The following is a 22,898-nucleotide window of genomic DNA, read 5'->3' as shown; positions in this document are numbered from 1 at the left end:
ATCATACAATACAATTCACATTGCTCACCTTTTCTTACATTGCACGCTGCTTTTCATCATGACTAGAATGTGGTAATTAAAGATGCTACATCAAAACAACAGCACTCTCCTGCAGCTCTGCACTGATTGAAGCCATCTGTATCAATGATTTTTTTTTTCCATTATTTTATTTGTGCAAAGGCAAGCCAAACGATAATGACTTTCGCTCACATTTACAGATGAAGAGCCTTTCTTGCTGTTCAAGAGAACCAGTCCCTGCAAAACTTCATAATTGATTACCCCTAGGAATTAATCAAATTAGCAGTCAGTTCTACTTCACTTTAAGGCCATTGATCCTACTACTTCTGTCTTGTTTTATGAATTCTTTGCAACCTCTCTTTGCATCACATCCATATCTGAGATGAAATTGGACATGGTTTCAGGAAGCAATTCAAATCAGTGGAATGCAGCCACAGGCAATCTCAACCCTTGTTTTGATTAACTGACCATTTTTGGTATTGTTTTTGGTGTGTCTGGGAACGTAATCAAGACGTTTGTCACAATAACAGCCGCCCTGACAATATTGGCAGTACTGGATTGAAGAAGTGGATCAGTGCCAAATCACCATTCCATCCACAAGATATTGTTTAATTTGGTGTTGTTGAGTTTTATTTTTCTTAAGCGTTATTTTTCCATAATCAGAAACTTCGGAAGTGCCGAAGCTTCATAATGTTTAGAATATAATTGCACTTCATGTAATTGAATGCTTAACCATTTAATTGTTTTATTTCAGCCTTTCAGCAATGTTAAAAGTCCAGTCTTCTACTGGCGGGATCTGGAGATTCCCATTATTGCTGATTGCCACTGAGCCACAGGTAGATGACGTCATCAATATTGAAGCATTGGGACTAAATAAGGAGTCTGTGGTTTGCTTTAGGCTTACAAGCCAGACAAGGTATTGTAACCATTTCCAATTACCTTCAATACACTAAAAGGTTCATGCCCTTCATGCCCAGCAAAGGTATCTTTTAGTAAAATATGTGTAAATCAAACCACCGATTTTTGAGTAAATTGTGTGCCAGGTTTTGCAACTTGGCGTAACCTCCTCTGTGGGAGATCTGGTACCTGTGTAAACAGGACAAGCAATTATGTATCCCCTTGACCAATCCTGCTGAAGAATTGTTAATGAGCAATGCAGTGTCTGAACCAGGCCGCTAAGGTCAAATTTGCTAGCATCTGTGAGAACAGAGTTGACATTGAGTTTAGATGATCCGTCTTCAGAGCTGAAGACTGTAGAAAGTAGGATGTGATTTATGCTTCTGTTCATTTTTTCCTATCTTGACTCCATCCTCTCTCCTCTTGTCCAGTCCTTTCCCACCTACATCTGTGATTCCTCTGATGCCTTTCATCACACCAACAACTTCCAGTTCCCTGGCCCAAACAATCTCCTCTTTACCATGGATGTCTCATCCCTCTACATCTCTACTCCCCATCAGGATGGCCTGAGAGCTCTCTGCTTCTTCCTCAAACAGAGGTCCAAACAATCACTATTGACCACCACTTCTCCATGTGGCCAAGCAAGTCACTCAATTTAAGGACAATTAGGGATGGGCAACAAATGTTGGTCTTACAAGTGATGCCTCCAAAGAATAAAGGAAAAAGGTATGCTTGTGGCAGACAGTAGTGGAGAATCCTTTGGTGGATTTCTCCACTATCACATTGAGGAAAGGAGTGCATTGTACTGCTCCATTACAAAGGTGAATTTCTGTGAGAATGAATGCATTAAAATGTACTAGCAACTAGGTATGTTACCAACTAATTTAAGATACTCAGTCAAGCTTGTAATTTGGTTTGTTTTCACTTGTTAGAGGTGATATACATTTGTACTTAAGGATCCATTTTCTGCAAACAAAAGGCCTATGTTCAAACCTTTTTGGAATTATCTGGAAGCTTTGGGAACCCATCATATCCAGTTGTTTTCTTTAAAGGCAATGCCTCAGCCAATCAGAGTTGACTAGCCAATAATCAGCTCACTTTTCTTCTGTACATAAGAACATAAGAAATAGGAGCAGGAGTAGGCCATCCAGCCCCTTGAGCCTGCCCCGCCATTCAACAAGATCATGGCTGATCTGTCGTGGTTCAGTTCCACATTCCCGCCCTCTCCCCATAACCCTTAATCCCCTCTCTTATCAAAAACCCATCAACCCGCGTCTTAAAAATATTTGGCGAGGTAGCCTCCACCACTTCAACGGGCAGAGAATTCCAGAGATTCACCACCCTTTGAGTGAAGAAGTTTCTCCTCAACTCCGTTCTAAACCGCCCCCCTCTTTATCTTGAGGCTGTGCCCCCTAGTCCTACTGTCCTTTCTGAGCGGGAAGAGTCTCTCCACCTCTATCCTATCCATCCCATTCATCATCTTATACGTCTCAATGAGATCTCCCCTCATTCTTCTAAACTCTAACGAGTACAAGCCTAGTTTATTCAGCCTCCCCTCATAGCTCAACCCCCTCAACTCCGGCATCAGCCTAGTAAACCTCCTCTGCACTCCCTCCAAGGCCAAAATATCCTTGCGTAAGTACGGCGCCCAAAACTGCACACAGTACTCCAGCTGCGGCCTCACCAATGCCCTATACAGCCGCAGCAAGACCTCCCTACTTTTATATTCAATCCCCCTTGCTATGAAGGCCAGCATCCCATTTGCCTTCCTGATCACCTGCTGCACCTGCAAGCTGGGTTTTTGCGACTCATGCACAAGGACCCCAAGGTCCCTTTGCACCGTCGCCTGCTGCAGTTTTTCGCCACGTAAGTGATAATCCTTCCTACCATTATTCCTACCAAAGTGGACCACCTCGCACTTGCCAACATTAAATTCCATTTGCCATTTCCTGGCCCATTCGCCCAGCCTATCTAGATCCTTCTGTAGACTCTCCACACCCTCCGCACAATTTGCCTTTCCTCCAATCTTGGTGTCATCAGCAAATTTCGACACCCTACACTCGGTTCCCTCCTCCAGATCATCTATATAAATGGTAAGTAGCTGAGGCCCCAGCACCGACCCCTGGGGCACTCCACTAGTCACCATCCGCCAATCCGAATAGCACCCATTGACCCCCACTCTCTGCCTCCTATTTGACAACCAATCCTCTATCCACGCTAACACCCTACCCCCAACTCCCTGTCCCCTGACCTTCTGCAATAACCTCCTGTGAGGTACCTTGTCACACGCCTTCTGAAAATCCAGAAAGACCACATCCACCGGCTCTCCTCTATCCACCGCCCTAGACACATCCTCATAGAACTCCAGTAAATTTGTCAGACACGACTTCCCTTTAACGAAACCGTGCTGCGTCTGCTCTATCAAGCAATTCCCCTCAAGATGCCTCGTTATTTCCTCCTTGATGACGGATTCTAACATTTTACCTACAACAGACGTTAAACTAACCGGCCTATAATTCCCTGCCTTTTGCCTGCCACCCTTCTTAAACAACGGCATAACATTAGCCGCTTTCCAATCTTCCGGCACTTCCCCGGAATCCAGCGACGTTTGGAAAATAACCACCAAGGCATCCACTATCACCTCCGCCATTTCTTTCAGAACCCTCAGATGCATTCCATCCAGTCCTGGCGACTTGTCCACAATCAGTCCCTCCAGTCTGTCGAGCACCTCCTCTCTAGTAACAGTAATGTCATTAAGACCCTCCAGTCCTACCACCTTTCCATCTCTAACACCTGGCAAATTATTCACGTCCTCCTCCGTGAAGACAGAAACAAAAAAGGTATTCAGGACCTCAGCCATATCCCCATCCCCTACCACTAAGTCCCCCTTCTCATCCTCTAAGGGACCAACGTTCACCCTAGCCAGCCTCTTCCTTTTTTATATTAAGCGCAAGCCCAGCTTCATAGTTTCTCCTACCCTTCTTTATCATCTTCTTTGTCAATCTTTGTTGACATTTAAACCTCTCCCAATCCTCTTCCCTCCTCTTCTAGCTACTCTAAATGCCTCCGCTTTTAATTTAACACTTTCCTTCACCTCCTTCGTTATCCACGGCTTATTACCTCTCCTCCTACTGTCCTTTTTGACCATCGGAATAAATTTCTGCTGAGCACCAAGAAAGATCTCCTTAAAGATCCTCCACTGCTCCTCAGCAGACCTACCTTCCAACGCGCTCCCCCAGTCCACATTCGCCAATTCTTCTCTTACCCTACCGTACTCCCCTCTGTTCAAACAAAGGACACGCGTCCGGGAACCCACTTTCTCCTCCTCCATCTGCACCAGAAACTCCACCATACAATGATCACTCTCTCCAAGAGGATCGTTCACCGCAAGGTCCCTAATTTTACCCGCCTCATTACATAGCACCAGATCCAAGATAGCTCGCTCCCTCGTCGGCTCCGACACACACTGTTCGAGGAAACTATCCCGGCAGCATTCCAAGAACTCCTCCTCGAGCCCACCGCGTCCAACGTGGGTCGACCAATCAATATGCAGATTGAAATCCCCCATAACTACGGCCGTCCCATTCCTGCACGCCGCACTTATTTGCGCGTTAACAGCCTGCCCCACCTCCAGATCATTATTTGGGGGTCTATACACGACACCCACCAGCGTCTTCCTCCCTTTGCTGTTCCTAATCTCTACCCACAACGATTCCACTTTCTGCTCTTTGGTTCCAATATCATCCATTGCTACCACCTTGATGCTATCCTTAATCAGCAGAGCTACACCCCCGCCTTTTCCCTCCTGCCTATCCTTCCTAAACACTTGATGTCCCTGGACATTCAGCTCCCAGTCCCTGTCACCTTGCAGCCACGTCTCTGTAATGGCCGCCGGATCATATCCATTTGTGCTGATCTGCACCACCAGCTCATCCACTTTATTCCAAATGCTTCGTTCATTCAGATAAAGTGCCTTCATTCCAGCCTTCACCTGGACCCTATTTGCCGTAACGCCACCAACCATACTCACGCCCCCTACTCACTTTATTATTGGGACATCCTCGGCCTCTTCCCTTACCTGTACCCTCTCCTCAACTTTAGCCTCCGTAACGTCACCTACCTCGCACCCTCCCCCCCCCCTAATTAGTTTAAAGCCCTACCTACAGTCCTCTTTACTCTATTCGCCAGCACTCTGGTCCCAGCACAGTTCAGATCAGCCCCATCCCGCCCGAACACCTACCCCAATACTGGTGCCAATGCCCCATAAATTCAAACCCATTCCTCCCACACCAATCCCTGAGCCACCCACTCACTTCCTTAATCCTATCTACCCTACGCCCGTCTGCACTCGGTTCAGGCAGTAGCCCAGAGATAACTACCTTGTCGGTTCTACTCTTTAATTCCATTCCCAGCTTCTCATACTCCCTCCCCAGATCCTCAGTTTGCATTTTGCCTACGTCGTTGGCACCCACATGTACCATAACGACCGGATTCTCACCCTCCCACTCCAGGTTCCTCTGCAGCCCAGATGCGACATCCCGGACCCGAGCACCAGGCAGACAACACACCCTTCTGTGCACTTTGTCATTGTGACAAGGACAGTGTCAATACCCTTAACCCCACTGTCCCCAATCACTACTACGTTCCTTTTCACCTTCTCCTTACCTATGCCCTGCTGCATCACTGTGCTGTGTGCAGTTTGCTCACCAACCTCACCTCCCTCGTCCTCGTCCACACTGGAAGCAAGAGCCTCAAACCTGTTATGCAGATTGAGAGGCTGAGGCCTCCTCTCCCCACCCCCCTTCCTCCTCTCCCCACCCCCCTTCCTCCTCTCCCCACCCCCCTTCCTCCTCTCCCCACCCCCCTTCCTCCTCTCCCCACCCTCCTTCCTCCTCTCCCCACCCTCCTTCCTCCTCTCCCCACCCTCCTTCCTCCTCTCCCCACCCTCCTTCCTCCTCTCCCCACCCTCCTTCCTCCTCTCAGCAGCCCCCTCTTGTTCCTGACCCTTAGAGTTAGCCAGTCTAGGGGGGGTGGATGTCACTTGCACCCCATTGACAATGGCACCCTCTTTCCCTTTGATGAGCCTCAGCGTCCGTAGCTCAGAGGCCAGCTCATTTACCCTGAGCTGGAGCTCCTCCAGCAACCTGCACTTACTGCAGACATGGTCACTGGGAAGGACCCTGGGGTCCACCAGTTCCCACATCATACAGAAACAGCACATCACATGCCCCTCCATTATTCACTGTAGTAGTATTGAAAATTTCCACATGAACTTACCTGGCCCGCTTTCTCCCCAGCCCTTTGCTCCTAAGCCCTAATAGCTCACTCTGCTTCCCCCTCACTCCGCTGCCCGCTCCGACGCTGCCCACTGTCTACACCAGGCCTCTTTTTAAACCTGGCACTGATTTAAAGCTTGCTCCCCCACAACTCCCTTTTAACCACTCCCTCAGAATTCTTAAAGGGGTAAATACAAAAAGCCCGCAAAAATGCTTTTAAATGATTTAAACAGTTCTACAAGGAACAAAGTGCTTTAAACTTAAATTTAAACAGGTTTTTAACAGGTAAATTCTTATCTCTCTCTCTCTGCTCCTTCACTCCTCTTTGTTTAGATCATTTAAAAATTGGGAGTCTTGTACTTGTCCTGATGAGCACAAGATGGAAAGTTTTGACAACACTTCCCACTTTTCTGCAACAACTGTGACACTGTTATGCCTCCCTGTTACGCCTCACTGTTACTGCTACAATAAGTCTGGCCTATTAAGTTCATCATCTATTAGCATTTGTACTAGCTTCCATATGGATTTTTGAGTAAATTGTGTGCCAGGTTTTGCAGGTTCTGCTACTGGTAACAGCTCTATGGTTATTTTTAAACAGGATTATAGATATATAAAGTACAGCATTAAAAACAAACCATTTGGTCCAAATAGTCTGTGATAGTGTTTATTCCTTGTATGTGAGCAGTAGTAAGAATTCTGTTTGTTCATCCCGTATCCATATCCCTGCAACCAGCTACCTAATGTATTCTAAATGTTAACATGGTTTCTTGACCTACTAACTCCAGAAGTGCATTTCACAGGCTCCCAATCATCTGTGTGGATTAACTTTCTCCCATTATCGTACGTTCATTCATATATCCATATGTCCTGCACCAGATCCCTCAACCAGAAGAAATGGCCTGTTTCTACCTAAACTGTCTCATCTTTTCTTAATTTTGAATACCTCCATTTAGTAACCCTCCATTCTAAAGAAAATAAACCCAATCTTTTCAAGTCTTTTATTTAATTTCTTCTGACCATTATGAATTCTGTATTCTCTCTATTGTCTCAACATTTTTTGACAGTGTGGAGACCCAAACTCCACACAATATTCCAACTGTGACCTTACTAACTTTTATATAAATATCATCATTATTTTTCCACTTTTACATTTTATATTTCTTTCTATAGAATGCTGTATTCCATTAGTTTTTTTTTAATGGCCAGTTGAGGTACTTTGTAATTTTTTTAATATATAAATTCTGAGATAAGATGACTATAATCATCTGCTCTTGCCTTTCTGTCATGCAAGCATGTTCAATGCAACTTTAAAAAGGTTAAAACCTCTCCAAGGCCATAAAGTGAGGTAAGTCAGTAAACTGTGAAGATTACAAGGACTCCGCTCTTATATGCTGGTCTCAAAGTCAAGAACAGGGTGTTTTTTAACCTTCAAATTTTTACTATCGGAAGTAATGTGTCTCCCAGCTGGAATGCAGTATTTAGTTTGGTAGAAGTTTCTCTTCAACATTATTTCAACTTCTTCTCTTCATTTATCTGTGTTTTATATCCATAGCCTGTTTGAAAGTGTAAAAAGTTAATTTTCTTGCTGCCAGCTGTTTTTTTTGAAGGTGTATGAAAATAGCTGATCAGTCGCTGATTCTTCTCCTCCACAAGGAAGCATGTTTCACTCTGCCTGCTGCCAGAAGCGTGGCTAAAGCTGAGAACCCAGTGATGCTTCTGGTTTGGGTTGGATTTGACAGGGGCACACGGGACAGTGATTACACGCTGCACGTGGACTTAACAAGCTGAGAGTTGGACTTCTGTCCAAAGTCCCACCCACTCCCAAGAGCCAATCTTATTGGCTAGCAGCTCTTGACATCTCAGCAGCACCAGAAGAGAATAATAGGCACTGCTAAGATTTCAAGGTGGCCCACAAAGAAATGCCCAGGATGCCAGAGGCAGTTACATCCCTGTCCTTTGCATCAGGGAGAGGTTGGGCATCCTAGAGATGGGGATGAACGTTAGGTGGGGACAGTTAGAGAGTAGGTGGGGAGGCACACAGCGAGGTACGATTTTAGAGGGAAGGTTCCACTGATGTGCAGAGGGAAGTCCCTCACATGATGTTACCCCCCTCCTTCCCACCTTTTCACCTACTTTGTTGAAAAAATTGTCTTCCCACTCACCTCCCTTCCACTGCTGAGTCTATTATGACAGTGGAAGAAGATTTCAGTGGCCATTAATGAGCCACTTAAGAGCCTCAGTAGGCCTATGGTGGTTGGGCTAGTGGGTGCTTTAGGGGGAATGGATTTGGGTGGGCTGAAAGGCTATGTTCTAACCGTTCATCATATTTTATATACCCCTTTATCTGCTGGAAACATACCCGGTAATGGGTGAGAGAGGTTATAGGGGGTGGGGGGAGGGGGTAGTCTTTAAATCCAGTCCACTGTATTAAAGCTCTTAATTTTATATTACTACATTGCTCACGTATGTCTGATATACCTTCAAAATATCATTCCTAATGAAAAATTCTCAACACTTCATCAAAATGTTGCAACCTTCATTTCCAAAGTGGTGCCCAGTGAAGGATAATGGAAAATTAGAACACAACACTGCAGAGAAATGCACGATAATTATTCTCTACAATATAATGAGCACTGTTTCAATTATTAGCCACATGTCATTGAATATGTTACACTGAAATGCTCAATCGATGTTAATTAATTTGTATGGTGCACGGAACTCAACTAAAGAGAAATAAGAGATCTCCAAAATAAATTCTGGAAATTCTGGAAAACCAGTGAGGCTCCCATTGGGTGGAATGCTGTGAATCAGTTCGCAATTCCCCACACTTAGAAATTTTTTTGGAGTGGCCAGCAAGGGCGGCTTCTTGGAGATCAGAGCACCCTTTAAAAAGAAGACTCTCGATGTTGGAGCAGGAGCTGCAGATGGAGTCTCACAATGTTGGAGCAGGAGTTGCAGGTGGAGTCTCGCTGTTGATGTTGGAACAGGAGCTGCAGGCGGAGTCTCTCGATGTTGAAGCCAGGGGTGTTTTCCAGATGATCTTCCTTTGAAAGTGGCTGAATTTGCTCCAGTCCATTCACTTCAGGTGTGATTCAACTGACCCACGAGGAGCTTTATCAAAAACAAAGTTTAATTAAGAATATTGTTGACATGCAGAGTAAGACAATTAGCAAGAACTTTTAACAATTCCAAACAAGAAACACAACAACCACGATAATGTGTAACTCTTAAGGAAATATCTCTAATGTGTTCCAATCAAAGCCAACATCCATTACACAAAACCCCTCCAAATAAGCACAATAACGCTTACATTAATGGCCACTTGTTACAGGAATCCCACTTCTTGCGTTGAATGCTGAAATTCCTTTGTGAAGAAACTCAGAAGAAGTTGTACTCGAATACGTTTCCCAAAACACAGGTTCTTTAAGACAGAACCAAGCAAAGAGAAAAAAAAAACAGGGAGAGGAAGAGACTGCTTCTTAGGTTGCTGCTAAGCTGCTTCCAAACACGAACTCCCAAAAACAAAACTGAAAGCCCAAAGGGAAGAAAACCCTATCATCTGACTGCCACAGCTTAGTTCCATCACCAATAACATCGCTGAAGCTGTACACTGTATGATTTTAAAAAGAAGTTCTTAAAGGTACACTCATATGACAGTTAATATACCCCCTTTTCACAATTCTAAAATTCTTACACCTTTCTAAAATTGACCTGAGAATTTGTTCCTCTATCTTTTCATGATTTGGTAGGTTGTAGCTTTTAAAGAGCATCATACTAGATCCTCTATTTTTCTTTAAATTGAGCAAAAACATTCTATATCAGAGCCTGTGAGTATATTATCCTTTTCTAGTGCTGTAACAGCCACCTCCCCTCCTTTTATCCCCCCCCCCCCCTTTTTCTTGAATATAAATTGTCTCCAGGAATATAAGTTGCCCGTTTCTCCCCTTATTTGAGTCAGGTATCCAATTTCTGCCAGAGTCAGCTCTTCTGGCAGTAGCTGTGCATTATATTTCTCATTTCAACCTACTCCTTGTGCATTGCAAGTATAAACCTTGGTACAGCAACTTGGACTATCGTGCCATTGGTTTTCATTATAACATATTCAGATTCATGGACTTCTGGCAGGCACATTGTGGAAGAACAAATTTGGACCACAAAATTTCAACATTTCATCATTGGAACAGAGAACCAGCAGAGACATCTTCTGCACCAATTTGAATTTCAGGACTTTGCAGACTAATATCACTTGTGCAGAATCAAAACAGCAATAATGGAAAAGTTCTGACTTGAAAGTTAACAAAAATGTTACTAAAATTAATTACTGGAAGATTGTTTAAAGTTCAGTATAGATTTGCTAATATTTTACCTTCGGTGGTTCATAGGATTAAGCACATTGATAGAGTCAGACTGAAGTTACACTGAGACTTTGAGACTAGATCAACAGTGAATCTTCCTGTAATGCTGGTGACTAATTCAAAGAATGTGAAATAAACAGAAAGACAAAGGGAACGTAATTCAAAGAATGTGAAATAAACAGACAAAGGGAACGTAAATGGTGATGATGAAGGCTGAGAATGGTGCTAAGAGCGTCCATTAAGAGATTGGAATGTGTAAATGGCAGAACAAAGATGCAGGGTGTCAAAGGACAACCTGAGGAATGTGGCAAATGGCCCTAGAGGGGTGGTGGGGGCAGGGTTTGGAAAACCTTGGCTGGATTTGACTCCCTTGATGGTGTTTGAAGGTGAGCCTTGTAAAATGCAGTACATGACCAGCCCACCACCTTCCTGCCCATCCCTGACCTATCTCTCTCTTCCATTGGTGGAAGATCTGGCAGCCTGTCCACCCTTAGCTCTGTTGAGGGACCAATTGGGCACAAGTGCATCATTTTGCCTCTGGTGCTATTTTACCCACTGTAGGAGGAGACCCTTGCTGAATGGGTAGTCTGGCAGCTTTTAGTGGATAAGGAAGGGGGGGGGATCCTCCTTTAGGAATTCTCTGTGCCTGAATGACCCCGAGGTCATATTCCTAACTTAACCCTCCATTCCCAACATAACCCTCTTAACCTCCCCCAGTCTGTCAACCATGACACCTCACCTCCTTACTCCCCTTACTGGTGCTTGCCAGCCAGATCCCACCGGTACTTGGGATGCGCCTTCAGTTTGGTCTTTGTAACCTCCTCTTGTTCAGGGACAGATAATCCAGCACTCAGGCCTGGAGCTGCTGGGACTAAAGAGCTGCCGATCAATTATTTTGGCTCCCTGATCTGGGACTTCCTCCCCAGATGGAGGTGGAAGTCTGACCCGGAGCTAATTAATGCTCCATTGAGTGACTGTGGGGCAGTTACCTTTTGTGGACTTCCAACCGTTTATTTTTAGTTTGGGGATGGTGAGGGGAGGTGGGATGTGGTGGAAAATGGTGACCGTAATTTCCAGCCACTATCTCCAGGACCACTCTTAAGTCAACTGCCATTCTGATTGATACAAACATTTCCTTTTCTTCACCGTGCCCAGGTTATTGGGACACCATCGTCTGAATTCTACTGCCTCGCCTGCCACAGAATTAGAGCAGGCGAAGGGTGGACAGTGGAAATGTCTGTTGACCTCAGGCAGAAACTTCTGGTCTTGTTTGAGAATATGAGCTGTAAAATCCCACTTCAAGAATCTTCAAGAATTGCAGTGGTTCAAGAAGATCCATTACCACCTTTTCAGAGCAACTAGGGATTGACAATAAGTGTGCCCTTGTCACTTGTGCTCATGTCCTGAGTTCAAATTTTTAAGCATTATTATTATCAAATCATTCAGATTTTCCTGTAGATCAGGTGAAATAAAATGAAGTATTCAGTTTCAAGAATAACATCTAACTTTTTATAGAATGTGACCATTTAAATATGTTTGTTTCTCTCTAAGTATTTTTCTTCTTCTCTTCCATTCTCTAGGTATCCCATGCCATTCACAGCATACTTTCTACCTAACAGTGATCGGGAATTTGTGGTGTCACCTCAAACGGGAGAATTGCTGCCTCTTGGCTCCAGTGGGACTCTATTTACTGTCGGATTCACCCCACGTATGTACAGCAAAAAGTACAAGGCAAAACTGCTGATTCAGGTGAGTCTCATCGACAGGAGAAACAACAACAGTCCATTTTAACCTTAATAAATTGCACAATGCGTTCAAAACTCTAAAAGCAGCGTAACTATTTATACAAATAGAAAATGCTGGAAATACTGAGCAGATCTGATAGCAACTGTACCAAGAGAAACGGAGTTGACATTTCAAGTCACCGGACTTGTCTGATGAAACATTAGCCCGTTACCTCCATTCCCCGGGCACACCCTAATGATGTGCTGGGGGATCCTACCCCCAGGAAACCAAAGATTATGGCAATTGCTTGGGAGTTCAAAGTTTTGTTGGGCATTTGCCCTGCAATGGCAACCATCTAATATTGTGATTTAAATAGCAAACTTCAGGTGATCCTGACTGAAGCAGTCCATATCAAAATGCAGTAAGACCTGGAAAACATTCAGGCTTGGGCTGACAAATGTCAAGCAACATTTGCATCACACAAGTGCCAGGCAATGACTATCTAGACAGAATCTAACCATCACCCTTTGACATCTAATGGCATTACTATCACTGAATCCCCCACTATCAATATCCTAGGAGGTATCGTCGACCAAAAAATGGACTAGACAATGTAATTAATGTGGCCACAAGAGATCGTCAGTGGCTAGGAATCCTGTGGCATGTAACTCATGTTCTGACTCCAAAAGCTTACCCACTGTTCCTGGGTAATTATTAACTTTTTTGGGTAACTGTTACTTTGGAACAGCAAAACTGTTCATTTGGTTAAAAAGAAACACATTTTTGATGCAAGAGTCTTTTGTTTTAATAATTAAATCTATACCAGTGGCTAATTAATATCAGTTGTTAATAAACTGGAACAACTTTCATGGATCATATGATCACTAAAGGTTCTCTTTAGCCTAATGCAGAAAACACCTTTAATTTCACTTTCAGAAGTAATATTTCTTGTAGACCGAATAAAGCTCCTTGCAATTTCCTTGAGTGAAATTACAAATACACTATGCTGAAAGTGTGGAAAGGAGGTGAATTTTGTACAGCAAACTTTCATCTGCTAAGAAGCGATTTGCATCTAAATGGACTATTTTATTTTAGGATCTTTGCAATTATCAGACAAAAAAAATCTATTTCATCCAGCATTCCAATCTGGACCAAAGTTCAAAATCCAACAGCTAAAACAGAAAGTCTTAGCTTCTTACAATAACTAGCCCCCTCTTTTATGAAGAAAATATTATTTGACAAATACATGCACCAACATCTAATTGAATTGTACTGAGTCTGTAAGGCTGTCTTTGAGACATTATTGTGCCTTAAAGTGAAAAGAATCTTAATAAAAGTGTGTTTTATGAGATTTCTGCCTCAAATATAGGGTACCTTAAACAATGCACTTTATAACAGTGTACCAGAAAGTGTTAAAGCATTACTTTATACACTCCTTAGATAATAGAAACACAAGCACACAGAATCAAACTGCAGAAGAATGATAACAAATATTGACAGATACCTGCAGTCCTGTAGTAGACCCAGAATAGTTGACCTAGTATATATATTTTGATTGTCAAGCATTAGTGCCTTTGATTTTCTTTGACTAAAGTATTTTTGTTTCTCTAATTTGAGGCAGATATATTGAGCTGGGATTTCTTTAGGTCCATCATCAACACTATTTATCAACTAAAGAAATGTGTTTTTGTATTTTACCCACCCCTCTGCCTCTGACTGTGCTCCTGTACAATATTCTGTTTTAACAGTCTGGTCAAGAATTAGCCAGGCTGGCTTAATAAGTTGAAACTGGATCAATTTCTCTCTCTCTCTCTCTTTCCCAAAAATGGGGGTGACTGACATGATGTGGAATGAAAATAGATTTTGGTTGCATGAGTTTGGATCTATTGATAGAAGCTTTTGCTTGAACAAGTGGGAGCTTCGCATATATATTGGTCCCAAAATTATCATGCAATGAGTTGTGACATCATCACCAGTGAGACTAGAGTATATGTGCTGGTGCTTGGCAGAGCCTGATCTATCAGTCGCATTGGTCAGTCATTTAGATATCTATAGGTGGCCTATTGGTGTCAACCCCATGTCGAACAGTTGCACTGTTCTATGTATCCTTTCAAAACCCAGGCTTGCCTGATGAGTGCAGCAACAGAGAAGCAAGCACGTTGGAATAAAGCTATGACCTCTTCAGCATCATTTCCTACGTCTCAGCCTCTACATTAATGGTTGGAATACCCTTAAGAATTGGCAGTACTGAAGTAGCCCATCTGTTGGTGGAAGCGAGGTCATCATTTTCCAATGGTCTCACACTAACGCAGGCAAACTGAAGCCATTGCAAAGCTGAATTCCAAACTATTGAAACTCACAGCAGTCTCCTGGCCCAAGAATATCTTACTTCCACTATTCCCAGTTGATCCTGAAAATAGTTATGTCTTTGATTTTTCATTGTGACATGCTGCTTGTGCATTATAAGAATGAATGGTTCCAGCATCAATACACATCATTTAAATATTAATTAAACTAATTGCAAGAGGACTTGTCAGATGGATCACAATAAAAGCTAAATTGCATTAGGAAGATTGAGGTCATCAGTTTTGGGCCAAACAGTGGCAAAATTGGCTTCTGCCCCAATTTGCCAGCCAGAAATGTGAGAGGTCCCAACTTAATGCTGAAGGACCAACAATATAGATGTGGATTTTCAAGATCTTTTAAATGATTAAAGAGTGGCCTATAGCTATCAACACAACTTCACAATGTTTCTGCTTCCTGACTATGCTGCTAAAGAGGAAGAATGCAATCCTCCACTATAGGAATGTCTAAAAGAAGTTTAGAATGCAGACCAAAGTGAACATTTATGGAAATCAGAGGAACACTTTGTACAGAGACTAATCTTCAGCAATAAGAAAGTGACAGAATTATGTCACATGTTGCAAGATAACTTACATCTCCAATCTCCAGGGAAAATACAGACTACCTTTTCCAATGAAATGGTAATAGAACTCTGAATTTTTGTTTCTGCCTTCTTTCTCAATGGTCAACTGGAACTAGTTGGAGAAATCTGTGGGTTGTACCCAGATTGCAGGATTTCTCAATCAGTCCTAAGGAGAGCCTTCCATCACTGTCAATGATCAGTGTATCCTGTGCAGTTACCATTGTGAATACACAATGGACTCATTGGAGACCAAGGCTGTGGAATAAACATGAAGATTTCAGAAGGGGATGGCCCTTGGTCTTCTGAGGGTGAAACCACTAAATGAAAAGTGAAAGGCTGAAAATTGAACTGGTGAGTCTCTGCTGCGATGTCCATCAACATCTGATTCAGCAGTCTCTCACATCATGTTACTTTGGCCTCATTATAGTCTTCCCTATATTTTTACTTCAAAGATAGTGTGATCAGAACCACAGCTGCTCCACACAACCAAGGAGAAATATTTTTCTCACCCGTTGGCTCCATTCTGCAATGCTGCTTTAAGTACATTGTCTAAACTGTAATTCAAATTGAGGGCCACCGGACATTTACTTCCCATTTACGTTTAACTTTTTCCTTTCTGTTACTGTCTAATGGTGATGCTCTACTGCCCTCTGTATCATGCTCTCCTAACGGCTGGAACATGGAAGGTAACGGGCTCCTGTGTTTCAGTGCAGTGGTGGTGGTGACCAATGATGCTGAGCAAGGCCGAGAGACAGTGGGACTTCAGAGGCTGAGAAAGCAGCCTGAACTTTCACTTTCTGGGATGGGAAAGTTGGGAAGAAAGTGTTGTTTCCCCCATCGATAAAGGAATACCTGTTCCACATCTCCCCCTGTTATCAGGCTCTGCTTCAACCTGATAATTCGCTTAGAGTTATCTTGAAGATTACTGGGATTGCTGAAGCTAACCTCATGGGCTGCCCAAGGAGGCTGAGGTAATGGAATCAGAAGCCTTGTGAGAAAAATGTGAACATTCCTAAAAGATGCTGTGATTGACATTGGCATTACAAACCCAACTTCACAGCAGAAGGTTCAGAATTACCACACACTACATTGTGCTGAGACATTCAGATTGCAAAACCTTCCACTGTGTGTTGAAAATTCTTGTATGTCCAGATGAAACAAAGGCCAAGTTGTATGAATTTTGCCTCCTATCAGCAGCTGTTGTATGCTATCTCATTGAAAGCTACAAAATTCTGAAGAGATTCAATAGAGTAGACGCTGAGAGATTGTTTTTTCCCTCTGGGGAGTCTAAAACACAGGCACAGTCTCAGGAGAAGGGGCCAATGATTTAGGGATGAGATGAGGAAGAATTACTTCACTCAAAGGGTTGTGAATCTTTCCCCCAGAGAGTTTTGTATATAAGGCTGGGGCAGACATTTTTTGTCTCTCAGGGAATTAAGGAATATGGGAAGCAGGCAGGAAAATTGAGTTAAAGCGCAACATCAGTCATGATTATATCGAATGACAAAACAGGCTCAATGGGGCCACATGGATTACCCCTGCTCCTAGCTCTTATGGTACTGCAATAATGCTCTTGGTCAATCGCAGCATAGCAATTAGTCTACAACAGAAGAAAGTCCCCAGTGATGGATAGTCCCCAGGAGTGATAGATCCCAATCTTCTTTCTCTTTTTATGAGCAATCTCTTTCTGCAAGGAGAATAAATGAAATTGAATATCCGATATTAACAAGAGAAACATTTACGTATAGCCATACATCAGTCAGCAATTCAATCAGTGCATAATTACAGGAACAAACATTATCCTGTTATAATAGATTGGAGGGAATTGTTAGCTATGTGGAGCACATTAATTTAAAGACAGAATGGAAGGACAGCAGAAGACCCTGCATTCTAAGCAAACTGAATCTGCTTTCAAAGTATGTCAGACTATGTGGAGGCAGTTTGTGCCTCAACAGTTGTATCAACGAGAGATGCCAGTGGTATTTCCAACCTTCCTACATATGGGAATTCATTGAACGTTTTGATGAAGTGCAGCCAGATTTTTGAAATTATGCTGCAGGAATTTATATGGACAGCTGTCCATTGCCAAGCATCTTGTCCAAACTCTTAGTGGGATACAGTGGTTACTCCCAGAGGAGAGGAACTTCCTCCTGTGCTGCAACTGGTCCAGTAATCTTTACATAGCTTGCCATAATAATGAACTTTCCTTCTGTTAGTACTACTGCTTGAAACATGTAAGCTTTCTTTGACTAGGTCAACAAGTGGGCACATTCTAACCTCACAATTGCTAGTGGATTTGGGACAATATTTCCTCTAGGCTTTGTGTACACAAGTTGACCCCTTTAAGCTACCAAACATGTGCAGTCATGTAAGAAAACATTTCAAGGATCCATGCATTTAAACAAATCGGCAGGGTACCACAAAGAAAAACTTAAGAGGTATGTTGGTTTGGGTTAAGTGGGTAATTAAAATAATTAATTTTGGATTGGAACTACAACCGAGCTACAATGTACCCATTTCTAATTCATTTTAAGCTCATTTGGATGAATGCAACTAACCTGTTTGCTATAGTAGAGGCATTAATTAGTGTGGGTGGTGGGTATTTATTATAATTAGATCCTTAGAAGACATTAATGAGGAGTTTTTAACTTGGAATATACTTAGGTTTAAATTTAACCTGTCCAGCAAGGATTTCTCTGGCCTGAGGAACTGACAGGTCAAATGGGGGTGAGATTGAGCCATGGTTCATTGGGCATTTAAAATGGTGACTGCCACCTCTGAATTAAAACTCACAGCTGGTGTCAGTTTTTTTTTGGCAAATGTTTAGTGGAGAATGCTGGTCTTGATTCAGCAGTTTCTAAATTCTTGAAGCATTCAAACAAAATCAGGTTAGGAAAGACATTCGATATATTTGACAGCATGACAGAAGTGAAAGACCATCACCATCCATTACACTGTTGACGTGCACAGGAATATAATGCATTGGAGGCAGCCTAAGGCCGCAGGATACACTGCGCACATCATTGGTTTACTGATTTTCAGAAGAGAGAAGTTTTTCAGACTCAATGTGCCATGTCAAACAGCTGTGCCCTCCTAGAAGAAGACTGCAACTTGCTGGACCTGTATAGGCACACATTACCAGCGACTATAAAGGGCAACACCTTCCTCAATTCTTTGCCTCTGGTTTCCTGCAGGACACTAATGGAGACATTTCAAGCATCTCACTATTCATAGCTGATAAATGCACAGAGCAGGTGATGGATGAATTGTTTTCCAAAGCTGAGAGTTATGTAAATTTCCCAAGCACTGTCAGTAGCCAGAGTGAAGAGACTGGCTTCCCACAGGTACAAGGTGTCATCGCCTTCATATATATTCATCTAAGCACTAACAGAGCAACTTCATGGGTCTTACTCCACCAATGCACAGCTAGTTTGCAATCACAAGAGGTGGTTCATGCAAGTATCAGCCAATTTGTCTCGGAGCTGTCGTATTGTGGCATTCCAATATTCCAGTTCTTCTTGTTCCAGGAATCAGAATTAAGGGCTGATTTGTAGGAAGCAAGGGAAACCACTTCAAACTTCATTCATGACAGCAGTCCTATCTCTATCTCTTCTGTGTTCTCTCCGGCAATGGGTGCAAAAAACAGACCTGTGTGTGAATGTAAGCCAGGTACTCAATCAATAAATACAGGCCATTTGGTGATGATGGCACGAAACACATGAATCACACTGTGTGAAGCTTGGAATGAATAAGAATGATGAGTGTATTGATAAATGGGGATATGATGAAGTGCATAGAAAGTGAAGAAGAGGTACTGTTAAAAGCTGAATGTGTGAGAGGTAGCAGGAAAAAGGGCTTAAATCGCAGCCTGTTTGATGAATCTGCAAATATATTAATATGCCTGACCTGGTTGGGTCATTACATTAAATAGCTTCCTATATTAAATCTAAGACAATGGTCCTGTTGCTCACCTGGTTAGCTACCTTTCAACCATTTGTTGTGAAATTATGTTTTGTAAAAAGTTACCTTATGTATTTATAGGCTGATAATCATAGAATTGTTCAACAGAGAGCGAGGCCTTTTGATCCATCATGTCTGCACCAGCTTTCCAAATGAGCAGTTCCCTTTTTACCATTCTCCCGCCTTCTCCCCATAACATTGCACATTCTTCTTTTTCAGATAACCGTCTAATTGCCTTTTGAATGCTTCAATTGAACCTGCCTCCACCGCACTCTCAGACAGTGAATTACAGATCTTAACCACTTGCTGCATGAAGACATTTTTTTTCTCATATCGCTTTTGCTTTTTTATCAATTACTTTAATTCTATGCCCTCTCGTTCTCAATCCTTTCATGATTGGAAACAGTTTTTCCAGATCTACTCTATCCAGGCCCTCATGATTTTGATACCTCATTCATATCTCCTTGTTACAAGGAAAACAGCCCCAACTTCTCCAATCTATCTTCATAACTGAAGTTTCTCATCTCTGGAACCATCCTCATGAATCTTTTCTGTACTTTCTCTAATGCCTTCACGTCCTTCTTAAAGTGCGGCGTCAAGAAGTAAATGCAGTTCCCCAGCTGAGGTGAAGTAGTGTCTTATACAAGCCTAACATAACCTCCTTGCTCTTGCACTTTATGCCCCTTTTCACAAAGCCTAAGATAGCATATGCTTTATTAACCATTCTCAACCTGTTCTGCACCTTCAGTGTTTTAATTCACATATACACCCAGGTGCCTCTGCTCCTGCACTCCCTTTAGAGTTGTATTTTATATTGTCTCTCCATTTCTTCCTACCAAGATGAATCACTTCACATTTATCTGCTATTCATCTCTCACCTGTTTGCTCATTTCACTAACTTGTCTATGTCCTTTGGAAGTTCTACACTATCCATCTCACAGTTTACAATGCTAACAAATTTTGTATCATGCATAAGCTTTGAAATAGTGCCTTGCACACTAAGGTCTAGGTCATTGATATATTTGAGGAAAAGCAAGGGACCAACACTGACCCCTCAGGAACTCCACAACAAATCTTTCTCCACCCTGAAAAACATTAACCACTACTACGATTTCCTGTCACTCAACTAATTTCATATTGCTGTTGCTACTGTCCCTTTTGCTCACAAATCTGCTGTGTGGCACTGTATCAAATCCCTTATGGAAGTCCATGTACACCAAATCAACATTTCCCTCATTAACCCTCTTTGCTAACTCTTCAAACAAATTCCAGCAAGTTAGTTAAACATGATTTTCCTGTGGTCGATTTCTTTAATAAACATGCATTTTCCATTAGCCTATTGACTTTACCCCCAGATCAGGTTATTGTTTCTAGAAGTTTCCCCACCATCAAAGTTAAACTGATTCTTGGATCACTCCAACATGGTTTACTCCTGCTCCCCATTAACGGGGAACAGGTGGCCTGATCTTGCTGGAGGAAGGAGAGGCCATTGAGGACCCCTTCAGAAGGTCGGGGGAGGGTCCCTCGGGCAGTGCCAGACTGGCAGTGCCAAACTGGCATGCTGGCATTGCCCAAGGGGCAAATTGGCAATGCCCAATGCTGGGCAGTGCCAAGGGTGCAGGGCGATCTATGGCAGGATAGGGGGACCACTGCCACTCTGCACTTGGGATGACTGGGAAAATGAGGGAGGTGGTGATCAGGACCGGCCATTTGGGTGGGAGAGGGGTTGGGCCGGGGAGTTTGGGGGAGAGTGGGGAGTGAGGACTATCCAGGTGGGGGATAGGGAAATCGGGGCTAGCCAGGTGGAGACATAGCAGCTGGCCCAGGGACTTCCAGGAGGCCAGTGATCGAGGGTGGGGGATCAGAAGGTCAGCAATGGGGGAAGGTTGCAGGGAGGGTCAGCAATCTGGAGGCCCCCAGTGTGGGGCTATTGCATATGCGCGATCTCTGTGCTAATGGATACTGGCTCATGGATACTGGTCTGCTCAGATATCTGCTTCCGGTCTCTCAGACAGAAATAGGCTGCGCCTACAGATTTCCAAAGTGAATCATGTTCATGTTAGGCACTTTGTGATGCACAATGTGTTGGAAATTCATTCTGGAAATCACGCTGAAAATACTGGTGGGTTTATTTCCATTTTCCCACATGTTGGGAACTTAGAATTCTTTTGGGAGAATATCGGTCCACCTCTCTGAGTAACACCTAACAAAGTGTAATACAGATGAACCAGTTCATCATAAGTAGACGTGAACAGCTACCTTAATTCCCCATTGTGTAGCAATGGTTTGTAACTTTGAACAGTTACTCAGGTGATGCATGTATTGATCATGGATTACATGACTGTAACTGAGTTCAGTTAACAAATCTTATCTACTGCAAGAAGCAGGGAGAAACAAGCCAACTTGGAAACAAACAAGACTTTGTGTGGGCCTCTCCCTCTCTTTCTATCTCTGCCTATTTTTACAAGCTCAAATCCAGTCTGCTAGTTTTCACCATCCACGTGAGGTAAGCATAATTATTTTAAAAGAACTCCACTCAGCAGTTGTTGATAAATCTTCTACCTACATCTTTTAATTGCCTCATGCCAAGCCCAGAAGACCTCCATGCTCAGCCTGGATCCACCCAAGTCATCAGCCTACGAGAATCCCATCAGTTTAATTTTTATTGACTTGGAAAGTATCTCTTAATCTATCCTTCTGCTTTGTAATCTGTTTTTGTATGTGTGAACCTGTGTGTGTGTGTGTGTGTGTGTGTGTGTGTGTGTGTGTGTGTGTGTGTGTGTGTGTGTGTGTGTGTGTGTGTGTGTGTATGAAATTGAAGTGTTTTTATTATTTTTCTTAGACTAAGTTAATACAATAATCACAATCTTCTTGTTTCTGGGAAAAAAAACTTAAGGAAATCTGTCTGTGTTTTATACGGTGATAACATCAATCTTAAACACTCAGAATTGGAAAGCATATCCTTCTAAAATAAAATGTTGTGCTCAAACAAGGTGAAAAGAGGGAAGCCAATCTATCTTTTCCCATCTCACCCTAACATACACCTTCTGGTGTGAGCCACAGGTGTTTTTTCCTCCTGACATGGGGGAAATGTATATTTCTCCTTCATCTGATTGGCTCCAGTAATAATTCAAGTCACGTATCATTAAAACTGGCTCATTCCCTCATTTTATGTGAACATCTCCAATTTTCATTTGTACATTGTTGCTTTAAATACAGCTGGAATTGTATAATGTGGTGGTGCAGCATTGCCCATTGCACAGGTTGGAGAAGCAAAACATGGAAATCAAAGGTAATTGCTTCAATCCAGCTGTGATCAGAGATTTAACTTCCTTTGGGGTTTGTCAACAGAATTCCACAACCCCCTCCTGACCTTTTTGGAAGCCAGCTTCTGATAGCTATCAGGGCCATTGTCTCTTAAGCAGCTTCAAGTCATTAAGAGCTGCCACAATATGCAATTTTTCTACCCCTCATTGGCAAACTGCCAAACCTAAACATAAGACACATTTCTGGCTCGCCCACAACATGCACAGTATGGTGAACTTAGAAATGGGTCAACTTCAGCGTTCATGAACTCGTACTGACTTGTTGCCAAATCTAACACTGGAGAAGAAACCTGACCATGTTATTTTCAAATACCTTCCAAAGCAGGGATTCAAACTTATAATTTGTTTGCTCACGTTTCCAATTCCCTGGTATGGATAATGTTTAAAGAACTGGAGAGTATAAAAACTGGAAAAA

The 22,898-nt window shown here is 42.8% G+C and overlaps 1 protein-coding gene across 1 annotated transcript in view; it reads left to right on the top strand.

Moving 5' to 3' along the window:
- LOC145353303 (cilia- and flagella-associated protein 47-like) overlaps positions 1-22,898 on the top strand; it is a 495,401-nt gene that overhangs the window by 458,966 nt on the left and 13,537 nt on the right. The window contains exons 64-65 of the mRNA XM_080203935.1: positions 773-934; positions 12,127-12,295. Of these exons, the coding sequence (XP_080060061.1) occupies positions 773-934; positions 12,127-12,295 (331 nt within the window). The remainder of the gene's footprint in view (positions 1-772; positions 935-12,126; positions 12,296-22,898) is intronic.

The sequence above is a fragment of the Carcharhinus amblyrhynchos genome, chromosome 15, assembly GCF_965287045.1.
Source record: "Carcharhinus amblyrhynchos chromosome 15, sCarAmb.v2.hapA, whole genome shotgun sequence".
Lineage (NCBI taxonomy): Eukaryota > Metazoa > Chordata > Chondrichthyes > Carcharhiniformes > Carcharhinidae > Carcharhinus > Carcharhinus amblyrhynchos.
This window is presented reverse-complemented; position numbering and strand designations above follow the sequence as displayed.